Source organism: Tympanuchus pallidicinctus, unplaced genomic scaffold (genome assembly GCF_026119805.1).
Source record: "Tympanuchus pallidicinctus isolate F22 unplaced genomic scaffold, pur_lepc_1.0 scaffold11, whole genome shotgun sequence".
Classification (NCBI taxonomy): domain Eukaryota; kingdom Metazoa; phylum Chordata; class Aves; order Galliformes; family Phasianidae; genus Tympanuchus; species Tympanuchus pallidicinctus.
This window is the reverse complement of record NW_026294627.1, coordinates 18,978,462-19,003,594: the sequence shown is the minus strand read 5'-3', so window position 1 is coordinate 19,003,594 and position 25,133 is coordinate 18,978,462. Positions and strand designations below refer to the sequence as shown.

General features: G+C 39.9%; 1 protein-coding gene across 2 annotated transcripts; it reads left to right on the top strand.

Moving 5' to 3' along the window:
- The first annotated feature begins 72 nt into the window (after positions 1-72).
- HSPH1 (heat shock protein family H (Hsp110) member 1) lies at positions 73-22,675 on the top strand. 2 transcript variants are annotated; one of them, XM_052671133.1, is made up of 18 exons: positions 73-214; positions 517-574; positions 3,633-3,773; positions 5,484-5,606; positions 6,722-6,821; positions 10,027-10,160; positions 10,634-10,878; positions 11,761-11,989; positions 12,833-12,939; positions 14,408-14,541; positions 16,296-16,501; positions 17,261-17,392; positions 18,128-18,265; positions 18,657-18,782; positions 19,709-19,816; positions 19,931-20,050; positions 21,114-21,275; positions 21,812-22,675. In XM_052671133.1, exons 1-18 carry the CDS (start codon positions 108-110, stop codon positions 22,010-22,012), a joined length of 2,571 nt encoding a protein of 856 aa, XP_052527093.1. In that variant the 5' UTR covers positions 73-107; the 3' UTR covers positions 22,013-22,675. The 2 variants fall into 2 exon arrangements, with proteins under 2 accessions (XP_052527093.1, XP_052527094.1); XM_052671134.1 differs by lacking the exon at positions 17,261-17,392.
- The last annotated feature ends 2,458 nt before the right edge of the window (positions 22,676-25,133 follow it).

Genomic DNA, 25,133 nt, shown 5'->3' with positions numbered 1-25,133 from the left:
GCGCCGGCTGCCCGCCTCTGCGCGCCCATCCGCCGGCAGCGGGACCGGGGCGGTGGTGCCGGCAGTGGGTCGGGTGGGGGGGGCCTGTTCGCGGCGGTGGGGCGGCCATGGCCGTGGTGGGCTTTGATCTGGGCTTCCAGAGCTGCTACATTGCAGTGGCGCGGGCTGGCGGCATCGAGACGGTGGCCAACGAGTTCAGCGACCGCTGCACGCCGTGAGTGAGGGGACCGGGGCGGGAGCTCCAGGCGGGCCGCCGCCTTTCCTTGGTTCGGGGTGCGCGGCCGTTCAAATTACTTAGCTTGCTTTAATAAAGGTAGCTCGGAAGCGGGGCGGTTTGGATGGAAACCGGGCGTCTGCCGCTCGGAGTTCGGGGCCGGGAGCGGCGGTGCCAGCGGGACGGCCACGCTGTGCGGAGGGTAACGGGGCTGGAGGGGGGGAATGGTGGAGCTCCGCCACTGCTGGAATGTGGGCAGTCTGCCGTCAACGCCACGCTCAGCAGTCCCTTGTGCTTTGCAGGTCGGTGGTCTCGTTCGGCTCCAAAAACAGAGCTATCGGCGTCTCAGCCAAAAACCAGGTGGGTTCCTTATAGGTGGCTGTGATTGGGAGGCTGACGGCCCGGCGGCTCAGGTGCCGGGGGTGCGTGGAGAGCTGCTGGGCTGGAGTTGGAACGGGTAACTGTCGTTGGTACACCTGTCGGAGGATCCCTACGGGTCCTTTTGAACTCGGGGTGTTGTACGGCAGAAAAATGATGTGCTGTAGTGCTGCGCTTCTTTCGGAGGAACGTAGGTGGTTCTGCTGGAACTTCTCTGCTCGCTGTTTCTTTAATGGTAATATTTTCCAGTAGAACACGCTCCTTTCCTGATGGCCTAAGCATCGGGTTTGTGTTCTTGGTGCTTCTCTATAGCTTTCTCCTGCGTCTGAAGGAAAATGTTTGAATGCTGTGTAGAGGTGCTTAAAATTAGATGGGAAAGAGAAATGTTAGTTGAGGTTTCCTAAAGCGGTTTGTAGCTACCTCACTGCCTTTGCTTTTGCTGGAAGATAAATGCCTGTGTATTTTTCAAAAGCTTAATATTTATAGTATAAATAACTTGGTTTTATTGCTTGAGCAGTTTGATAGGTACATAAAGAAACATTGAGTGTTTTCTTCACTGAAGTAGTATTTTCATGCGCAAGAATTAAGCTCTCCTCTTAGCATTTCAGAATAGCTAAATATAGATGTTAAACAAATCCTCAGGTATTGTCAAGCCTTGTATCTGTTGCATAACCACAGCTGGTAAGGGACTGAGGAGCCTGCAGCTCTGCTGGGCTGTGCAGATCTGTGGTGAAAGGACTGCAGTGTGTTTCCATGGAGAGAGCATTGGAAGAGGCTTCCTTCTCTGTAACAGTTCCCTTAGTTTTGGAAGCTGAGGGAATATGAATAGCTTACACATTCACAAACACATGTACTCCTTCGGCTCAAGGTTAATATTTGAAGTAGTACAGTCATTACATGCATTTGTGTTCCTTCTTTAGAGAAACTTCATTTTAGCATCTCTTTTGTTTTCTTACTATGTGCTTTCACTCAGAAACTAACAACATTCACTTGTGTACAAAAATGAGTCATTTATCAAAATAGAAGTTATCTAAATCCTACGTGGAAGCTCTTGAGAGTATCTTAGTATTGTTTGCTGATGAAATGCTAGAACTTGAAGCACGCTGAAAGGGAAAAAGATTGTGACGTATGAAATTGTGTTTAAAGGACTGTGTTTGGGATGAATGCCAGTGAGTTCAGATGACTTGAGGCAACCATTAGGTTATGTGGATATATTACATCTTCTGTGCTTGGTTGTCTACCAGTTGAAACTGAATGGTTTTTGCAAGAAAAGAAAAGCATGTGGTAAATTAAATGCTAAAAGATGCAGAGCATTTGTTCCTCTTGCTGAGGCAGTTGATTTTGGCTGACTGCCCGTCAGGCACATTGTTTCTTTCTTGGATGTGGAAGTTCCTTCACGTGGAAAAACTTGAGTTATGTTTTCTGTGCCTTAGAGTGTAGCAGATGCTTAAATGAAGGAGTACAACCATCCGTTTCATTTGAAGTTACTTATTAAGAACTTTTTTATAAAGTGAAAAACTCACCAGTCAACAATGTGACTGCATGCAGGAGCTTATGATCGTACTCAGGGTCGATGTCCTTTGAGACCTGGAGAGCTGCTGCTGGAGTATATCTTCAGAGAGTTTATTTCCTTAGGTAACCCTGGTAGCCTGGAGATGAGAGCAGTTTATTAGTTAACAGACCATAATTCTCTGCTTCCTTAATTGTGACTAAGCAGGAAGATATTGAAATGTGCTGCAGATCTAATGGCATACAATTACTCTAAAAATATCTGAAGATTGTTCCTTGGAAGAGACTGTGAGTGTTATTCTAAATTAGGCCGTAAAAGCCACCAGAGTGTTTGTGCTTCTCTGCCAGCTACGTAAAAATTATTTTTGCTTCCATGTTGTTCCTCAGTATGTTCATCATTTGACTTAATACCATTTAATCTGTTGGTGCCTGCCTAAAGTTACTTCCACAGCTTCTCTCCAACAGATAGGTTTCATTCTAGTTTGAGATACTTGTTGTATCTCTTTTAGGATAGCCTGTCTGCTTTCTGTTCTGCATTGCAGTCCTAATAAAGAATGTTTCTCTTTGATCAATTGGTTCTGTGGGGTTCTTGTGCTGCAGTTCAGTATATGCTTCAAGCTAACTGGTACCAAAGTAATGTCATGCTTCTCTCTGCTGTTTGTGCCTTTTGGTCTGGTGCAAAGAACTGGAGTGACTGCTAGGTGAGCACAAGGAGGCAGCTCACCCTCTTTAAGAGTAGCTCAGGGAAAAAGTATTGAAATGAATGGGAAGTCTAATGCCAATAACTAAAGATTCAGGTGTGTGTGTGTGCTCATTGTAGTGGTGCTTCAAGTGAGCCCTTGGGGGTGATGAGGTTACTGGTGAATTGAGTGCTAGTTACAGGCCTGGCAAACACCTGAAAAAGAGGCTTTTAATTAGTTGAATCACATCTAGATTAGATGAGTAAAGTAGTAGGACTGTAAATCATATTATGGCAGGACGAGGGCAAATGGTTTGAAGTTGAGGGAGGGAAGATTTAGGTTGGATACCAGGAGAAGCTCTTTACAGAGAGAGTGGTGAGGTGCTGGAACAGGCTGCCCAGAGAGGTTGTGGATGCCCCGTGCCTGGAGGTGTTCAAGGCCAGGTTGGATGGGGCCCTGGGCAGCCTGGTCTAGCATTAAATGTGGAGGTTGGTGGCCCGGCATGTGGCAGGGGGGTTGGAGCTTCATGATCCTTGAGGTCCCTTCCAACCCAGGCCATTCTGTGATATTACTCACCTGATTGCTTGGAGGTTTTAGAGATGCTCATATAGTGCTGCCTGTACTTAATGTATATTCTTCTGTGACATGTAGCTCTTTTACCTGATTTTTTTTTTGTAGTGATGAGCTGTTATAAAATACCAGATAGTAATTACAGGTATTATAGTAACAGATGTGACAAGTAAATGAACAGTTTTATTGAAGAGTGACTGGTGCTTGGGGCATACAGGGCAACACTGAACACTGCAGGTTGATGAAGGATAGGTTTGTAAATGTCTTGTATTTCTTTACAGCAAATCACTCATGCCCACAACACAGTATCTAACTTCAAGAGATTCCATGGCCGTGCATTTAATGATCCGTTTGTTCAGAAGGAAAAGGAAAAGTTGAGTTATGATTTGGTTCCTATGAAGAATGGTGGAGTTGGAGTAAAGGTATGCTCGGAACATGATATTTTCAATTTTGTAGTTACACAGAAAAGTTTGTTTCAGCTTTTACTCAAGAAAATTCAGGCTCCATTTAAGTAGCCTAAAGGTTTTCCTTAACCATTCTGTTGAAGAGGAGCCCTTGTACAAATAGCCAGCTTCCATTTTTAAGTCGTGCATACTAAATATCAAATTAACATTTGTTTGCAATAATTGCTGAAATCTCAGCTTCTCTGTTGCCAAATTGTCCATCCAGGTCAAACATTACAGTCAAGGATGATCTGGAGGTTGTGTGGATTTGCTTTTAAGTATTAAACTTTTTGTCACTCCTGTGTGGAATGCTCTGTAACAGTCTAATCACCTGGTTACATACTGCCTAGTAAGTAGCATGAGCTCTAAATTAGAACCTTGATTGTAAACAAGTGGCATGTTTTTAGAGCACTGTCTGGTGTCTTCTAGGATGTTTGCAACAGTAATTGCCCGTCTTGTACAACTACTCCAGATCCAGTCCTGCTTACACTACCAGTAGGTTGCTGATGCAGTGTCAGCATTTCCTATGAGAGGTATCCTTAGTGTTAATTCATCTACAGACCTGTACCAAAAATACTGATATCCAAGCTTGTGAAATTCACTTGATGCTGCTTCAGTAGTGACGACCCTAGCTTAGTTTGGGTGTGTCTTGATGCTTTTCTCCATACTTTGAACTGATTTATCAAATTTTAGACATAGATCAGGCTTTGGTAATGAACAGATTTACAGAGAAGTCAAGCTATATAAAAGAGGAGGTGCCTTTTGTTGTGCTGACTGTGACTGGTGATGTTAACAGATGCGTTCCAGACAGAAATTCAAGTGCATGTAGGAGTGCTTTACTGCAAGTGAAGTCTAGTAGTGAGTAAAGAGTGTTACTTATCTTTTATTTGTTCTTAGTCTGTTTGCAGAACAAATTAGTAGATTTTTTTTGGTCATGTTTTTTCCAATTTAACTGCTGTAAAAATAAAATGTAATCGATTCAATATGTCATACAATTGGTTAGAGAACAGTTTTTCTTGTAAAACAGAAGTGCTCTGATTTTTTTATTTTTTTTTTCCCTGATTAAATGTTGTGGATGAAAATCAGTTACTCTTTCAAGAATCGATTTTTAATGTGTTCCTTCACTTCATTGGCATTTATGCTATTACACAGAAAACTGGTGATTCAAAAATCCCTTTTTGGTAAGGAAACAGTACGAGAATAAACTTTTTCTGAGCTGTTTCTTTTTAGTTGGCTTATGTGTATAATCTGTATTGTAGTTTGAGCTTTCCCTCTAGAGAGACTGCAAATATTTGAGCAGGCTTGTAAAAATGTCAGGGGAAAATAGCAGGTAATTCTGGACTTTTCTGTAGTTGATAGCAATTACAAAATGGGTTATTTCAACTGGCTTTGACGTAATGCTATATGCCTACGCCTTATTTGTGTTTTAGACTCAGTCACTCAAAGTTGCAAACTGTCAGCTGTTACTTTTGTCCATAGTGTTCATATGGTTCTCAGTGCTTAATTTCAAAAATGGGATTATTGCTTCTGTGGCAAATGAAATTGTAAATTCTAGTTCACTGTAGAACAGATTAAGCACGTCAAGGTTCAAAGAGTGTTAGTCAACAGTGGACCAAAAAACGTATGAACTGTAAGTAATTCTTTTCATTGATATAATGGAATTACTTTTCCTGCTTTTTTTCTATCCAGGTCATGTACATGGATGAGGAGCACATCTTCAGTGTGGAACAGATTTCAGCGATGTTGTTGACAAAATTGAAGGAGACTGCAGAGAGTAACCTGAAAAAGCCAGTAACTGACTGTGTTATTTCTGTAAGTAATTGTAGTGCACAGGAACACTGTCCTTAAACTTCAGCTATTGAGGACATTTTGTTCTTTTTCACTGTACATGAATAGAAACACCAGATAAGCACTTAGAAAAGGATTAATCCTAACTAACTTCAAAGCTCCTGACTTAAAGAAATCCCAGGGCCACTTCCATATTTCAGTCTCTGAGCCACTGCATGAGCTCATTTTCTTGGGAAATGTCTGAACTCTGGCACAAAGAACACCTTTGGGATCCAGATGTGTACCATTCTATAATTTTATTCCATGACTAAACACTTAAATTACTTGTTAAAGATACCTTTATTTGTCAGAATTTGCCATCTGGCAGCTGAAATTAACTTCAGTTCATTTTTCAATTTATGACTGCGCGAGAAAATGACCACAGAACAAGAAAAACCATTGCATTGCAAAGCCTAAGCATAAAATGGCATCTGCCTCTGTGCATTCACTGACTCTTTGAACAAGTCTACCTCATGTTGTATCTAGAAATATTTTAGTTTGTTATCCTTAAAGGAGTTTATCCACTCAGTAATCTGAAAAGTTAATGTCCTCTAATGATTTAGTTTCAGTCTCCAGGGATATCACAGGTCACTGTCCAAAGCAGCTGATAGAGATCTGCAGCAAATTTTCAACAGCGTAATCCTCCAGATCCTCTTGCTAATTCTTCTCCAAAGTAATTTTGTCCAAAGCAGATACTTAATTATAACTTTTTCATTGTTGTTTTTGTGTCTCTCACACCTCTATTGCAGCACTGCATTTTTATTTTGCTTTCCTGGCTGGTAAATATCTACCAGTTGTGCCTGAGGTTATTCTGTGTCTCTTACTCGTTAAAAACCAGTCTCATATTTTGCAGCAGTAATTCATGTTCCTAACAATTTGTGTACAAATAATATTTGCTTCTTTCTAGTGTGTGATTGTATAACTGATGCTCATTTAATTCCATCTAAGTAGAATATTTAGTCTTGGTTCAACAAAGTGCTTGCAGTGAATGTTTTCCTTAAACATGAGGAATAGATGCAACTTGTGTGAGTATTTTCAAATAGATGGCATGTAGTCTCATATTCTGAAGCTAACTTCCTACTCTCACCTGCTTTCTTCAGGTTCCATCATTTTTCACTGATGCTGAAAGGAGATCGGTTCTGGATGCAGCTCAGATTGTTGGATTAAACTGTCTTAGATTAATGAATGACATGACAGCTGGTAGGTTTTGTAAAACAGCAGTTTCTTCAAATTTTATGTACTGGTAGCAGATGCATCTAGTTACTCTAGGAAACTGGGCTGGCTTTAAAAAAATAGGACATTAAACAAGTGTTTTAAACACTTCTTTATTTTAGTCTTTTTTAATGTCTTCTATCTGAAAGTGTGCAAGAGATGAAGCCTTAGTGGTAGATATCTCCCTGAGTACTTTGGCATTACAACATGTGCCTGGACTACTTGTTCTCTTAGTATCCAGATGTCCTGGAAGAGAAGACAATTCCTGGCACTCTTAAAGGAAATTTGCTGATTAATTGTTAGCACTTAATTTCAGAGTTTTTGTCAGTATATTTGTGGTTTTAAAATGAAAAATTGGACAGTTGATCTTCTTTGCTATTGTTTTCAAGGCTCTAAAAACATATTAGTCAACCAAGAGCTTTTGGTCTCTTGATTCAAGTGTTCATGTCCCAAGTCTTCATGCATCTTGTTGGCATTTGGGGAGAGGGCATTTTTCCATGTTTTTAAATGGCTTAATGATTAGCATTTGTTTCCTGAGAGAAAAGGTGGGTAAGAATTGTACCAGAGAACAATCAACTTTCTTCTTCCCACATTAGTCAGATAAATTGAGAAGGGTTTTCTGTGAAATCCACCTGGATTCATGCCTTTAAAGTGAATTGCTTACTAAGGATTTAAGTAGCTTTAACATGTATTGGTAAGGTGGTACCTTCAAGATTTTTTTCTAGAACAATTTTCAGATGAATATTCTGTATGGTAAAGTACAGATCTTTAGAAACTGTGCCAACAGGATGAACTGTTCACAGAAATGCAAACCTTCCATTTCCTTAGCAGCACCAGCAGCTTTCCTATATAGTGTAACACAGTATTTCTCATTTTCTTGTCCTTACCTTGTAAGGCTAATAAGTACTGTTCAGCTTTTTCTAGTTTTAAATATTATGATCTTTGATAATATCTGTGGAGGAGGGATTCTGAGGTATGGTAAAGTAGAGAAGAAAATTTTGCTTATTTTTTTTCTAATGAAGGACAAAGTCTGCTGTGATTTATTCAAGTCCTACTCACAGAATCACAGAAACACCAAGGTTGGAAAAGACCTACAAGATCACAGAGTCCAGTCTATCACCAGTAGTTCTCACTAACTCTGTCACACAACACAGCGTGCAAATGTTCCTTGAACACCTCCAGGGTTGGTGATTCCACCACCTCCCTGGGCAGCCCATTCCAGAGCCTGACCACTCTTTCAGAAAAGTAGTATTTCCTAACATCCAGCCTGAATCTTGCCTGGGGCAGCTTGAAGCCATTCCCTCTCGTCCTGTCACCTCTAGTCCTATCACAAGAGAAGAGGCCGACCCCCAGCTCACTGCAACCTCCCTTCACATAGTTAAAGAGAGCAATGAGGTCTCCCCTGAGCCTCCTCTTCTCCAGACTGAACAATCCCAGCTCCTTCAGCAGCTCCTCATAAGCCCTGTGCTCCAGACCCCTCACCAGCTTTGTTGCCCTTCTTTGAACCTGCTCCAGGGCCTCAATGTCTTTCTTGCTGTGAGGGGCCCAAAACTGGACACAGTACTGGAGGTGCGGCCTCACCAGAGCTGAGTACAGGGGGACAATCACTGCCCTGTTCCTGCTGGCAGCACCATTCCTGATGCAAGCCAGGATGCCATTGGCCTTCTTGGCCACCCAAGCACACTGCTGGTTCGTGTTCAGCTGAGCATCAATCAATACCCCCAGGTCCATTTCCTCTATGCAGTCCTCCAGCCATTCCGCCCCAAGCCTGTAGCGTTGCCTGGGGTTGTTGTGGCCGAAGTGCAGGACCTGGCATTTGGCCTTGTTGGAACTCATCCCATTGGCTTCAGCCCAGCCATCCAGCCTGTCCAGATCCCTTTGGAGGGCCTCGCTCCCCACAGGCAGATTGATGCTTCCTGCCAACTTGGTGTCATCTGCAGACTTACTGGGAGTGCACTCAATGCCCTCATCCAGGTTGTCAATAAAGACATTGAAGCCTGGCTTGGAAACAAAGGTAACTTATTCAACATACTCAAAAATACATTGTGTGTTAGTTTGTTTAGTCACGCCACAATCAAATTTACATCTTAAGGTTATAGCACTTCAATATATTCCATGAAATAAGAGTTTCTTCTTCTTAATTAAGCACCTCTTAATGACTCAGCTATGGGAGTGATTAATGAATGGTGATACCAGAGTTTTTTACCCTCCTAAGTCTGCAGTGATGATAATGAGTACCAGCTGTAGGGGAACTTCACTAGATACTAGAATCCATAAATCTCAAAACTCAGTGGGAATCCAGCTGTCCTTGTTCTAGATAGTTTAGTTTTGTTGTGACCAGGGATGCCAGCCCCTCCTTCCTAATATAAGGCTGTCACTGTGACTATAATACATTGCTCTTGAGAGCATGTGTTTCCTGCCTTCCTTAGCACCTTTGCTAATGCTATAATTCTCTTGCCTGATAATCTGACCAGTAGCCTGACCTCCAGCTTGGGATTTCTTCATCATGTACAAATGCATGTTCTTGTGTATTCTATCTCACGTCAAAATTGGAGGCTTTCCTACGTAACTGTGTAGATGAAACTCTATTCAGTTTTTCTTCAATTATTGCATCAAACTCCTACCTACCTGTGCCACTGCTACAGATCAGAATTCTGCAGCAAAACTGGTAATGTTCTTCCTCTGACGTGACCACCATATGCTTGCATGCCACATTAGCTTCTGTTGTACTCTTTGCAATCTGTCCCTGCCTGGTACTGTGCATAGATTGAAATTCTTCCATTTTATAGCCTCTTCTGACCATTCATGGCATTCTCAGATATAATCTTCATGCCTGGGAGATATTAGTTTGTAAATTCAAATGCTGCATCCTTGATTACTATGAGAAGCTAAAAGGTGAACTGTTTAGAAACAGATGGATTGAAATAGATCAGTATTTAAAACAGGTCAATTGATTCTTGGTTTTACATGCTTACACGTTTAGGGATAGAGCATATACGTGACTGAGGAAGGTTTTTTGCTTCTCTGATCCTACAATGTGTTAATGGATACAACCTTCCATGTGGGTAAGACCTTGCATATGTGGTTTTGTCTGGTTGCTCTTGATCCTATAGCTTAATGTTTACAGGATACGTTGGCATACAGATGGAGACTCAATAGAGATTACACTGATATCTGATATTTGCTTATGCAGTGGCTCTGAATTATGGAATTTATAAACAAGACCTTCCAGCTCCTGAAGAGAAGCCACGAATAGTCATATTTGTTGATATGGGACATTCTGCATTTCAAGTATCTGCCTGCGCGTTCAACAAGAGTAAGCTAAAGGTACTAAGATTAATTGAAATTAAAAGGCTTTGAGACACTAAGCTAGCCTTTAAACCTGTCTTATTTTTAAAATCCTGAAATAATCTCATACATAGAAAGTGGCAAAGAGAAGGTATAGATTTTTCAGTATCCATCATTAGTATGGTTTTAGATAAAGACTGGAGATTGCTTTGCAATGCATCAATGTAAGGTATACAGTGCAACTACTATCATCCAAGTGAAGTGGATGGATTAAAATTGTGAATGCTCAGGTTTGTCACCTACTTACTTAGAGTTACTTCCATTGTAGAATGGAAGATGTGGCTGATTTTACGGATGTGGCTGATTTAAATACTAAGACTGTGCATAGAATTGTAGGCTGGCTTGTCCCCCACCTTTTTTTTTGAAACAAAGGCTTGCCAATATTGGATGACTTCTGTTCTATTTGGTTTCTGTTGAGTGTTAGACTGAATAATTTTGTTCTTTCAAACCAGGTACTGGGCACGGCATTTGACCCTTTCCTAGGTGGAAGGAACTTTGATGGAAAGCTAGTAGACTACTTTTGTGCAGAAATAAAAGCAAAGTACAAACTGGATCCAAAATCAAAAGTTCGAGCTCTTCTTCGTCTGTATCAGGAGTGTGAGAAGCTGAAGAAACTGATGAGTTCAAATAGCACAGACATTCCCCTAAACATTGAGTGTTTCATGAACGACACTGATGTATCTGGAAAAATGAACAGGTGAGCACTATGAGAGATATTTAAGATATATGGCCCCCAAGCAACTGCATAACCAAGTGTTTATTTCCATTTCAATAGAGACTTAACTGTGCTACAATTAAGTGCGGGTGTTGAATAGTTATTCCAACTTAGAAATACAACCACTAAAGCTAAGATACAATGCTCAGCTACCAGAGCAGTGTTTCAGTGTAATAATGTGTATATAGGAACCTTGGTTTCTTTCTGTAGAATGGCACAGTTTTAAAATCACAGGTTGATGCCTGCAAAGCAGGGCAGGGAGGTTGGCTTGCATATATTTAGGTCTGCAGCATATTTTAGGTAACCTAAATCTCCTACTGTTCTTAAAAGAAAACTTGAATTGTTGCTGTCTTATTTTTTTTCCCCTGTTGCTCTTACTGAACCGTGGGTGTTAGGAAAGAAATAAAGGACAGAAATGGTACCATGGGGGTGACTTATTTATGCCTGGAATGTACTCACAGGCACAGCTTCATTTCTAGTCAGTCCTTTAATTTCTGAGTGGGTCATGTGGTTGGTTGTTTTCCCGTTATTTAGAAAACAGGTAACTTCTTTGTAAAGGGAGTATGAGTGCTTTCTCTAATCTGTAACCTGTGCTGAGAGTCATACACACAACACCTGCCCAAACAGGACCTTTATGTTACTGTGCTACCCTGATAGCAGCATAGAAAAATCTGTATGCAGCTGTTGGTGTACTGCCTTGTCTCCTGCTGTCAATTCAGCCTACTCACAGGGACTTAGATTTAAGGCTTTTTGCCTTACAGTGTAGTTAACAAACCCAGTCAGAATCAGTTAAGGAAAAAAAACAAACCATGAAATCTTAGTGGTGTAATGGGCAGGTTTGGTTTAACACACTTCTTTCCTTAGGTCCCAGTTTGAAGAATTGTGTGCTGACCTGCTGCAAAGGATAGAGATGCCTCTGCTTTCGTTAATGGAACAAACACAACTGAAAGTGGAAGATGTGACTGCTGTAGAGATTGTTGGAGGAGCAACCCGCATTCCTGCTGTCAAAGAGAGGATTGCTAAATTCTTTGGCAAAGATGTCAGTACAACACTGAATGCAGATGAAGCCATAGCTAGAGGCTGTGCTCTGCAGGTACGGTATTGGCAGCACTTGAAAAACTGAAGAATTACATTTCCTTAGAAATGGCTGAAGTGCTCCCTTAAAGACATTCAAAAGAACATGTTCACTGAGTCTTCTAATCAGACTCTTCTTTGGTGCAGTAGTTTAAAATGCCACTGTGCCAACTGTTGGGTGTGTTCTTAAACAGCCAACTCTTCAGAAGAACAAACCATTTGATGAGAGAAATTTAATAATCACAGACAAGCTGGGAGTGTTTTTATCAACAAAGTGTGCAAGAATATGTATGAAGGAAGAGCCAAAAACACTACATATTTGCATTTTCTGGTATCAAGTATGATTCTAATATCAGTATGAAACTGACTTTATTCCCTTCCCCCTTGCCATCCGTAAGGTATTTTTACAGATTGTAATGAACTGCATTTTACAGGCAAACCACTCATTTGCTCATCTTTTCTGCTCTGTGCATTCTTTTATTTCACTTACTTTCCTTTATCCTATTTCACCAATTGCTTTCCATTACTGGCAGTCAGTTGTCTGCAGGGGAAGAAGCAAGACATAAAAAGCAAAGGCTTCTTTCAGGGCTAAGTAATGCAGAGCTTCTGTTCTTTTACATTTCCACTGTTCCTTTAGACTGCTGCCTTTTTCACAAGATGCAGTAAGAATAATGCTGAAAGTTGTGCTAACCCAAGCAATATGAACATATCTGTATAGTTCTTATTACACTGCACTGAAATCAAGCAGTTCACCTACTTTACTCACTGCAGTTCTCATTTTCTTGTTTACGGATGTTTAAATTTCACGGGGACAAGTACCAGAGTAGTTAAGCAACTGCAAAGTGTGTGTTTTTTCTTCTAGTGTGCAATTCTTTCTCCAGCTTTTAAAGTGAGAGAATTCTCTGTGACAGATGCTACACCATTCCCAATCTCTCTGTTGTGGAACACTGAAGCAGAGGACACTGAAGGGTAGGTAGCTCAAACTGCTGTTCTCTGAAGCGTTTGACCTTTCAGTTCAAGGGCAATGTTCTGGGTTGCATTTAAAGTAAGATCTTGGCATTCTGATGCAGAAAGTCTGTAGATCACGTAGCAGAGAGGGTTGGTGGTGGAGATTCTGTTGTAAAGGCATGAGTTTAAAGATTTTAGTCATAATTACCCTTACACATAAAAATAATTTAAAGATAACTTTGAATTGCCAACAAATGTTGTCTTGCATTACTCTTATCTGTTTGGTAGGTTTTGAAATATAAAGTGAAGAAAAGTTCTGGAAGTACCAGTACCACTTCTTTGGCTTTTCTGTTGCTAGTTTCTGCTAACATCTACCCAGATTCTTATTTCAGCAGGAAGGTTGTACGCTATGTAAACATTGTGTACTTGCAGGGATACTGTTTATCTGGCTGAAAACAGAAGCAAGGATTTAACTCTTAGGGCTTCTTAAGAGTAATTCCTTGCAATTGCAGCACCTCAAGACTCTGACCTATGTTATTAGTGGTGATATGCATGAAAGAGGTTGTTCTTCCTTTCTAGGATGTTGAAAGGTCTGAAATTCTCTTTTGGAGAGTCTGGAGTGCTGGGGGGACTTTTCATCCTGGTTTTTTTTTTTTTTTTTTTTTGTGTGTGTGTGTGTGTGTGTGTGTTTTTGTTTTTCCCTACAAGCTCTTTGCAGCTCAAATTTTTCTTTTGTCTTTAATTTCATGGAAATGCAGAATCTATTTGTTCCCTCGCAGGCTTACAAGAGCAAACTGTGGGTTTGTGTTTTAGGTGAAGCTTTTGTTTTCTCACACGGAATTTGTAGATGGGATACAATAACTTTCTGTAGTTAGGGGAGTTTTTTTTTTTTTAAAAAAAAAGTTGGAAATTAGAGTGAATTAGAATCAGACAGGCATGTAACAGTAGACAGAACTTAGACAAAGAACATAATTAAAGCTGGCTGTCTTTGTCATATCAAGGAATGAATAATAATCTGGTGTCAGGGTTTTCAAATGAGCCACAGGAGGTAAATGAGTAAGGTAGTAATGGGGCTGTAATTTGCTTTTTGAGGCTAAGTGAGGAAGGGTGCAAATCATGATTTCAGTTATGCAATTCCAGACTCAACAGTAGCCCTGAACTTTGGAAGGAAAAACAAATGTTGGAAGTCTACTGATGGTCTGTCACCAGTTGCCACCTAAACCTGAACTTTTCTTCTGAGACTCAAAATAGGATTAGGATTTTTTCTGATTACAGGACAGAGCAGTAATTCTGTCTATGTAGTATGGTTGCAAAGCCTCTTTGAATTTTTAAAGAGGGCAAATATGCCAATGCGTAGTGATGCTTCTTTGAAGATTTCTGATGCTAAATCAAGTCTTTCACCTCAGATATTGGACTTGATGATCTTTAAGGTCTTTTCCAACCTGAGTGATTCTATATTCTGCTAAGTGATGTTTTCTTCTAATTGTAGGGTTCATGAGGTATTCAGCAGAAATCATGCAGCACCTTTCTCCAAAGTTCTTACCTTCTATAGGAAAGGTCCATTTGAGTTAGAAGCTTTTTATTCTGATCCTAATGGAGTCCCATATCCAGAGTCAAAAATTGGTAAGTAATTGTGCTGGAAATATTGCTGTCTTACATTGTTTAATATCAGTGTTGGTCTTAAATCAATTCTGTAATAATAGTATTTATACTACTGTAGCTTTCAGTCTCTGGAGGACTCAGTTGTTAACAAATATCTCATTCCATAGATGGACAAAATCCAAATTTGATTAGCTTCAAAAGTTGTTTTAGTCCAGTGATGAAATGAAGGGAACTGTAACAGTACAGCCAGGACTAGATTGAGACTATTTTTGTGAGAGAACTTCTTAGCATGTTTTCTTTTCTACTAAAGCATCCTTATGCACTTAGACCTCAGTATTTTTAGGGTGGTGGAAGCAATGATAAAATCTCGTACTAAAAAAATGATTTATTTTCTGTTTTGTTTTTGTTTTTTTTGTCTTACCCTTGATTTATTGACTGGGTAGGCATTTCATGGTGCAGCTGTTCTGTTGGTTAACTGTGTACCTGGATGAGAGTTACACTGGAATTGCCGTGTTAAAGATGAACTTAATAAATATTCTTGAGATGACAGGGAGAATACATAGGTCTAAAACATTGCAATCTGATTTACCAGTGCTTCAGCTTCTATGTCATATGCTATGAAGTCACCTGTACCCGTTATCAACAGAAAAAATGAGTTAACTTTCCCTGTGTTGAAGTGAATTCTGTGGTTGGTTCACAGCAAGTCGCGAAGTTCAAATTCCATTTCTTAGAAACCAGCACAATATTTTGTAGTCACAGAAACAGCAGACTTACTTTCATGTTGACTCTGCCTTTAAAGGCCAGTAATGCAATTTGTGCCAGTTAAATTTCTATGGCTTTAACGAATGAGATGGCTAACTTCTGTGCAGCAAACTAAGCATGGATTTTGAAAATCTGATTGGCTTCAGCTTACTCACCAATTAAGTCTTTGCTCAGAACAGTGTTAGTAGCTCATATGAGTGAGTCAGGAGTTCTGATGAGACTACTGAATGAGGGCAGATCACAACTTCAGTATTATTGGATTTACCCAGCAGGGGATTATATTCTTTGGCCTATAGAGTAAGCTGATAAAAGCTGATATGCAGGAAGATCAGATCTACTGATGAAGTGGTGCATGTGAGCATGTGTGTATCCAGCCTGTGAGAATATCAGTGAAGCAGAGTGGTCTCCAGGTCACTGTTCTGATGATGTACACAGAACTATGCAGTGGGCAGAAAAACATACCTGCTCTTAAATGAGTATCAGAAATCCCACTCTTCATATGTTCTCCCTAGACTGAAAGGTAATGGCAGGCTTTACATGGATGTTAGAAGCTGAAAGGCAAAACTGCATTATTATTTTATTACGCCTTTAGAAATCCTGTTCCTCTGTTGGACAACTAAAAAGGCACGCACCACAATATTTCAATTAGGCAAAATCTTTCTAGTTTTTGTTCATCCCATTATAGTATCACAGATACCACGAGCATAGGGAGAGTGAGCTTTTTACTTTTTGTATTGATTCTGTGTTACTAGTGAAGAAGAATCTGCTCTCTGATGAAAATCAACATTTTCCATCACTATTTAGAAGCTAAGATTGGTAGAACAATAACATCCCTTTTGTTTTTCACAGTATTCATTTAATATGGGAACCATGCAGTTAGCATGGCAGGGTCAAATATTTAGAAAGCGCTTGTATCAAAGAAGGTAGTATTTCTCCTGTCCCATAGTGTTACTGTCCTGTAATGTTACCTAGTCTATTATACACACAGTGAATATAGATTCTTTTGACTTCAGGTAGGTATGTTATCCAGAATGTGGCAGCTCAGAAAGATGGAGAGAAGTCTAAAGTTAAAGTGAAGGTCCGTGTCAATACTCATGGCATTTTCAGCGTGTCCACTGCATCCATGGTAGAACCAGTTAAAAGCGAAGATAGTGAGGATGTCGGTGTTGAGACTGAATTGGAAACTCAGGACCAGATGCCTGCTGAAAATTCAAGTGATGTGAGTTGGCCTTTCTTGTGTGTAAATATTCTTACTGATGAAACTGTTCTGCTGGTACATACTTGGGAAGAGAAGTACCTTCTAAGGAAGCAAAATGAGGTTAATTTTGAGGTGTGCGTAGTTATTAGTAAGATATCTTTGTAAGAAAAGGAGGAAATAAGTATTATCTTGAAAAATTATGTGGATTTCAAAATCAATTATCAGGCATCATGTGATGTGGCAGTAGGTGGGTTTCCTTGAGGGTGGGATTGCTTACAGTCATAATTATCAGTGTTCCAGGTAGGAGAACTTGATTTAGATTGGGAGTCCTCCATGCTCTCAGTCTCAAAAAGAATTGTGCCTAATGCTCTGTATTAGAGAACTTTTGAAACCTTGTGATAGGGAAAATTGGATCCTTTTCTACAGCATGGAAGGAAAGGGGAGCAATGGGGAATAATGCAGCACTGTTATGGTGGATTTTGTGTTATTTATTTTTTTTTTGAAGAAGAAAAAAAACCTTAAAAAGCTATGACTTGATAAATTCAAAGCCACTTTTTATAAAGGAAGGTGGTAGAATGCACACACGCGAGTATTGTGCTGCCAGCCTGGCACTGGTAGCACTCTTACAGAGATAGTTAAAGCGTGTGTGTTTGCGTGTGCACAGAATGCTTTGTAGGGCACTTGGTACAGTATTGTGTGTCAGAAGTGGTGCCCTATAACTTCGAATAAATTCCAGTGCACATGCCTTCTACATCCTTTGTGCCTGGGCTTTCATTTCAGAAAAATAACCAGCAAGAGAACAGTGAGGCTGGAACACAGTCCCAGGTACAAACTGATGGTCAGCAAACGTCACAGTCTCCCCCTTCATCAGAACCTCCCTCTGAAGAAAACAAAATCCCAGATGTCAAGAAAGTGAGTGACCCTTTAACTCTGTTGAAATTGTTATACTCTGATGGTGGCATTTAAAATTGTTAACATTCCAGGAGAAAAGTGAAGAACTTGGTACTCAAAACCCTTTTTCCTACTTTTATACCTTTTTTAATTGTCAAAAATAATCTGTGTATCTTGTGGTGATTTTCATAAAAAATTTTGCAGAATTCCTGCTAGATGGCAAGTCTCTCTACCCTTGCCTCTCTTTACGTGGAGTTGTACAGCTAATTTGTTTGGAAAGGAGATATTTCCAATCTATTCAACAGCTGTTAGCTTCAGCTATTAGGTCTGTTGAGAGAAGCTTGAGTCGGGAATTTATAAACTGAAAGGGAGATAATCAATGTGTGGAATATGTGCCTGTGTGATATTGCTAGTAGCTTGCTCTTTGATCTGTGTGAGATGAGAAACTGTTTTAGATTAAAATCTTGGTGCTGTCAGCATCACCAGTGAAGCGCTAAGCTATAGATGGGTGCTTCTGGAAAACCTGCAAATAGATGATACATCTGGGAAATGTCCTTCCTGTTGCTCACTACTGTCTGTGAAATACTGTAGCCAGACTAGGATAGCAGGTGGACTTCCTTGAGAGGACAGGTGCCTTGCAAGTACATGTTGAGAATTCTCCAAGAGCACCATCTCTGTTCTTCCCTGTGGATGTTTCTATCACAGCGTTAATTCGTCAGTCAGGAATGTATCTTATTTTTCTTCTCTCCAACTTAGACAAGTGAAAAGAAAGGCGATCAGCCTCCAGAAGCCAAAAAACCCAAGATAAAAGTGAAGAATGTGGAACTGCCTATTGAAGCTAACTTGGTTTGGCAGTTAGGAAAAGATCTCCTCAATATGTATATTGAAACAGAGGTGAGTTAGTGTGGGTTGGACTGCTTTTTTCATTGCAGTTATTAACAATTGCTCTGCTTTTCAGAGCAACCTCTGATTATTTTTTTTTATATAAACCTAGAATGTAGATGCAACTAATTGAGTGGGCTTGTAATTCTCCAACTTTAACATGTAACTGACAAATGCTAATAAGCACTGTGCTGAAGTGCTGTTTATAACAATAACATCAGAGCACTGATCTGTAGAATAAGAATCTAGAAAATGATGCACCATTTTCTCAGGTGAGTCCACTGCAGCTTTGAGTATGCCAGAAGCTGTAGCTCACATTGCTTCTGTGTTTTATAGCAGCTGTGCTTTAGAGAATACTTGTTTGAACATAAGTGTTAATTAAATGTTTTACATGATCACACAGGGTAAGATGATTATGCAAGACAAACTGGAAAAAGAAAGAAATGATGCAAAGAATGCAGTGGAAGAATATGTGTATGAGTTCAGGGACAAATTGTCTGGACCATATGAGAAATTTGTTTGTGAAAAGGTAGGTTATAGGTTCAGGAGCTTCCCTGAAAACACTGATAATAACTATTCTGTATTCCTTAGTCTAACTTTTCTCATCGTATACTTGTCATGGAAGCAGGAATAGATTAAGATTCATTTGCATATGATCATAGAATGGTTTGGATTGGATGGGCCTCAAGGATTATCAGGCTTTAATATTTGTGCCATAGGAAAGGTTGCCAGCCACTAGATAAGAAGGTACTAGATCAGGCTGCCCAAGGCATCCAGCCTGGCCTTAATCACCTCAGGGGTTGGGGCATCCACAGTCTCGCTGGGCAGCCTGTTCCAGCACCTCACCAATCAGTTAAAAACAAAAACAACTTCCTGATGTCTAATATAAATTTCCCTCCCTTTAATTTAAAACCATTCCTCTTTGTTTTGTCATATGTACCTGTGCAAAAAGCTGATTTCCCTCCTGTTTAAATACTGGAAGGTTGCAGTGAGGGGTCTCCCACATCCTCTTCTCCAGGCTGAGCAAGCCCAGTTCCTTTAGCCTGTTTCCAGCTTATGACTGATACTGATGCAGAACTGAAGTTCTCAGGTTTAGCAAGTAGTGCATATCCCTGAGGACTTGACTCCCTTGACTCCTTTTGCAACAAAATCCTGTTTTGCTTCTAAATAAAGATTGTGAATAGCAAGGGAAGCTGTGTTCATAACTAAAAACATGAATTAAAACCATAGCCCGCGTGTTGGTCTAGATCCAGGCAAGTAGTTACTGATGCTGCCAGTGTCGTAGACGCATGTCTCCCAGTTAAAATCTGATGTGAGTTAGTTGACTTAATTAGGTGAAAGCTGCAACAGAAATGTGATTTGTCTTGTATTTACCAGTACCCTATTACTAAAGAGAAGCACGATCAATTGTAGCGTGTTTTGATGTTTGACATGTTGAATTGTATTGACACATAGGATCTGCAAGGCTTCTCTGCACTCCTAACAGAGACAGAAGGCTGGCTGTATGAAGAGGGCGAGGATGAAGCTAAGCAGGTGTACGTAGACAAACTAGAGGATTTAAAGGTAGGTCCATTAGCATGCAAAACAACCCAAATTGCAAACTTTCCGAAGCACCACAAGAAACAACGTTGATGAATATTAATGAAATGTATGACACACAGAAATTGCTTTCTCTAGAAATTAGGTACCCCGATTGAAATGCGCTATCAAGAAGCAGAGGAGCGACCAAAGCTATTAGAAGAACTGGGACACAGGCTCCAGTATTATGCTGCAATAGCTGGGGAATTCAGGAACAAAGTAAGTGGCCTCAAAGAACCTGTTTTTTGCTTAATACCAGCTAGGGTTTCATTGAGGCCTACCAGCTGGCAGAGGTTCCATATTTGAGTCACACTCTACTGTTATATAGGTCACAAATATAACACCACAAATGTTTCCCAGTAGTCAACAAAACCTCACACAGTACATTGTATCTTCAGTTGCTTGATACTTCTGGATGTTTTCAAGCAAAAAAAAAATTACTTGACAAAAAGATCAAACTGTGTGGTCTAATTCTTGACCTTTTAAAAGGTGATCTAGTTTCTTCAGAGGTGTGCTCTTCCATTCTTAGTTCCAGAAGAACTGGATATTGTGCAGTGATGAGAAGCCTTACTGTAAAAGTAACTCAGGATTCACTAAAGCATTCAGCGCTTCTATGTACATGTTTCTTTTTTGGCACTGTTGTTTAAAGATGACTTTCTAGATCAGCATGCCTGCTTTTGGTAAACTTAGTCCTTGGGTATCAGCTTCACTGTTTTAATAGGGCAGCTCAAAACACTCAAAATTACTTAGTTTGAGATTGAGGCTCACAAGAGAAAATCATATCTATTTGAAGCTCTGCGTTATGAGAATATCGTTATGACTTGAAACTGTTCAGTACTGCTACAATCTTAAACATACTGCATTCAGTGATATTAGATATTTCAAGTACATTGAATCCATCTTCTGAATTCTCAGCCTAAGTCACAGGTCATGTTGTAGTGCAGGTCCTTCTTCTGTTAACAATTGACTGCTTCTGTGGCATCTAAAGGAATGCTCTTCTGAAAGGTGTTTTAAGCAACCTTGCTAAGAACATTGTGTTATTTTGTGACTTCTTTGTGAAGTCTGTGTTCCTTCTGTGAACTATTTCCTATTTAAATATTGGACAACGGAAAACTTACTCCAATTTTTGCATTCTCTTATTTCTTGCTGTAACAGATTCAGTCTTTGCCTAACCATTTATTTTGAAAGTTAGTAAAGATGATGATAAATTGGGATATTCTTGTCAGTGACTTCATGCAACTTTGTGACTTTATCAACTAATACAAAAAGTTTATTTGTGCAGGATGAAAAATACATCCATATTGATGAAATGGAAATGATGAAAGTAGAGAAGTGTGTGAGCGAAGTGATAGAGTGGATGAACAATGCTGTGAGTGCACAGGCTAAGAAGAGCTTAGATCAGGATCCAGCTGTGCGTTCCTTTGAAATTAAGGCAAAGCTTCAGGTAAATATCAAAAGAAATTAATTTTAGAGGCTATTACTTTAAAAAAAAAAAAAAATAATAATAAATGAGAGCCAGACTGACTTGGTTTGCTTCTTCTCTAAACTCCTTTTCATATTTCATCTTACTTTTCCAATATTCTTAGAGGGTGGTAAGAAACTGTAAACTAAATGAGATTCAGCAGAAAGCAGAGGAGCTGTGCTACGCTGTTTACAATTCTGTGGAGCTATTGGTGTTTTACATGTCTTTCAGTCACCTTAATATTGAAAGGCAGTTGGAGTTTTTATTGGAAAGTACAAGGTGGTCTTAAGGGAAAACACCACAGCCACATATTAATTAAAAAATTTTTTTTTTTTGCTTACAGAACTTCAGGAAGTAGATCAGTTTATTTCAGAATACAGTGTGTACTCACACTTTGGACTCAGGAAATGAAGAAGCAAGTTGAAACAACATTTTAGGCGTAGGACTCTTGATGTTAGTGAAGCTTATTTGTCCTTAACACTTGTTCTGACCACATCTTTTTCTCCTCTCTCTTTCAGGAGTTGAACAATATCTGTGAGCCCATTGTGACACAACCAAAACCAAAAGTTGACTCTCCTAAGGAAGAAAACCCATTAGATGAACAGGGCGATTATAAACCTGAAGACATGGGAGAAGATGACAAAAATTCAGACATGCCTCAACAAAATGGTGAATGTCATCCAGGTGATCAAAACACTGTTAGCATGGACTTGGACTAAACCACTGCACTTGGAGCAAGTTATTTCATCCCATGACAGAAGATATTTTTGCTGTCGTACATGATCACGGGATTGGGAATGCATTGTTTTGGGAACTATTTATATTTTTTCTTAAAACTTGTCTGGAATATGTTGTGTTATGGGAGGAAAGAATAGTAATAGTGTTGGTCATGACTATCCTAAAAGGAAAATTGCCTTGGTAACTTTCAGATTCCTGTGGAATTGTGAGTTCCTACTAAGCTTCTGTGCAGTATTTAACCATTTGCATCACTAAAGATGAAGAGAAGCACTTGCTCTGAAATATACTGCTCCTTCAAAAGGTTGTATTTGAGACCTTCGTAGGCATTTGTAGATGCCAAGGTAGTTTTCTTTCATCTGGACATCTGATTGGGTATGTCAGTAAAGCCAGTGTCTGTCCCGTTCGTAAGGACTTTGCAGAATAAATTTTTCTGTTCGAAGGTTTTTGATTATTGCAGTCCAAAGCATTTATCAGATAATAAGATGATGGAATGTGTTAGCAGCATGCAGAAACGCTTACGTTTCGTCTCTTGCTAAACAATACATTTTTCATGTGGGGTGCTTAAAATGAAGGAAATGCTATTTCTGTTAGTGTTATTGTGAAGCCTTTTAATGGGCTTTAAAATAAAGTTCATTTTACTGGTATTTCCTGACTTGTGGGATTTAGCTGTTTTTTGGTACTTGTGACATGTTGTCCTTTCCACTATTGATGACAGATAATGAAGGCTGTGACTCTGTTCCTGCATAAGTTATTAAAAAAAAAAGAAGGTAATACTTAGTGTAGAAACGGCGTGGCTTAGTGATGGCACTTGTGAGGTTGTGTTGATGTTGGACTTGATGATCTTGGAGGTCTTTTCCAGCCTAAATGGCTCTGTGTTCTTGGGAACAGTTATGCAGGGAGTTGAAAGTGTTACCCAGTAAGCATAGTTAAAAACTGTAATCACAGATTCACAGAGGATCCTGCTTCAGACTCAACTGTGTTAGGGAATCAGGCATCTGAAGTTGGGAGGTAAGGGTTTTTATTTTTGGAATCATATTCCAAAGATGCTACCTGTATTGGTGTATTGGAGCATAGACTCCATGTGTAAGTACATGATGTTGGATGTTAAAGCTCAGTGTCACTAATCATGTAGTTTTTGAAAAGACTTTGTGTAGCAGGAGCATTTTATCTGCAGCAACAGAGCTAAATGAGGAAAGGAGGTCTGTTCTTAAACTGGAGCTACTGAAGGAGGGAATAGAAGTGCAGGACACGACTGGTACTTTCTAGAGCCAGCCAGTCTTGCTCATGCCTAGCGTTTTTCTTGTAGTGAGGACTGTTAGCTGGACCCTAGGACTAATCACAGCCAGGAACAGGAGCAATGCTGCAGCTTCACCTGGTAGTGACCAATTTTCAGCACAGATAATAAGCAACTGCATTACCAAAACACAGGTCCCTGTTACAGCCTTCTCTTATCTGCACGTCTTTAACCTATAAGCATCTGCTGGATGATTGTGTACAGTAGGTAGCTTATGTAATGGAACGCTTAGGTTCTTCCCCATCCTTTTGCTAAAGCTAAAGAAAAATGTAGTCAGATTTCAAAATCCAGCTTTAAGTGTGGAAGATGAAGTGTGTTGCTGATGCCAGTGTAATGGTAGCATCAAGGGTTAACAGGCTCCTGCCTGCTAGTTCATTACTTGCTGAAATGGAAGGTGTTGCTCTGGCAGCATTAAGATACCAGAACTTTCATTGCAAAACCAGTAGGATGCCACAGCAGGAAACAGCCTGATCAGAGAAATGCTTTGTGAAGACATTTTAAATAGAATTCTGTCAGAACGCTGAGTCCTGGATCTACAAAAAGCAGCTTTGCTAGCCCTGGAGTGAATTATCATGCGTTCTGTTACCTCTAGAGAAGGTACTGCTCTATTTTTCTTCTAATGAACCTTTATAAAAGGAGTCTGTACTGAGAACAGACAAATGTGTTTTTTCACAGATTTCTGGAACACGTTTCACAGCAGCTAATAGCGGTTGATCCCTAATGATTAAAATGGCTTATTTAAATACTTGCTGTTTCTGCTTTAGTCTGAAGTAGGGAAAAAAAGATAATGAAGGCAGAAATCAGTGATTTAAATATTCTGCTTCTCCCTTCCTCTAATTTAGTGAATATCTTGCTTTCTAATTTATCTTTTACCAGACACATGTGAAAGCCACTTGTTTCCTTTTTCATCTCAGCATCAGCAACAGGGAGGTGAGGGTGTTTAGTTTCTTTCATGCTGCAGGGTACTGAAACAACACTCAGCAGCGCAAGGAGTGGCTAGCTGATCAGGTTAGTCTTATTGGCACTGAGATTTATTGGCCTTAGCCTGCTAGTGATCGCAGAGATCTGAATCTTTTTTCCCATCTGAAGGAAGGCAACTTGATTGCTGTACAGAAGGGTTTTGAAAACCTTTTGATAGAATATTTTTGTGTGTGCCTTCTCATATTTACTTGCTATACCATTCTCTAAAATTTCTTATTATACAAAATCTTTACAACTGTTAAAACTGTTTTTACTCTTCTGGCATTGCTAATAGTGTTCAATGTATTCTTTTAACACTTGATCAGGGGGTCTCCCCTTCAGTGAGATGTTCTGTTGCAAAAATGAAAGAAGCAGTAAATAACAGATCTTGCTTTCTAGATGGATGTGCTTCACAAAAATGATGAAGTCAAAGTGAGATGATCTCTCTGGAATGGCAGATATATGTACTGCATAGATAATGGGTCCTGCCTTACCAGATGTAACCTCCCTACCACGGCAGGGTGGTTGGAGCTTGATGATCCTTGAGGTCCCTTCCAACCCAAGCCATTCTATGATTCATTCTATGATTCTGTATTAATCTGTTGATATTCAACCGGAGGTGTATTCGTGTTTGTTTTGTTTATTCTGGGTCTCTGGTCTGAGTGGATGACCTGTAGCCCCAAGGTACTCCTCCTAGCACCAGGTGAATGGGCTGTCTTGGGACTACTTCAGCATTTCATTGGGGACAATGGGGTGTTCAACTTGGCTGGCTGAAGCTTCCTAGAGGAAAACATCTGATTTTCAGATTTTGAGAAGTTTTAAAATCTGGTCTCTAGTCCTTCTAGCTG

Coding starts and splice junctions, on each gene's coding strand:
- HSPH1 (XM_052671133.1), top strand. CDS start 108: ATGGCCGTGGTGGGCTTTGATCTGGGCTTCCAGAGCTGCTACATTGCA. Junction 20,051..21,113: donor CTGGGGAATTCAGGAACAAA/GTAAGTGGCCTC, acceptor TTATTTGTGCAG/GATGAAAAATACATCCATAT. Junction 21,276..21,811: donor AAATTAAGGCAAAGCTTCAG/GTAAATATCAAA, acceptor TCTCTCTTTCAG/GAGTTGAACAATATCTGTGA.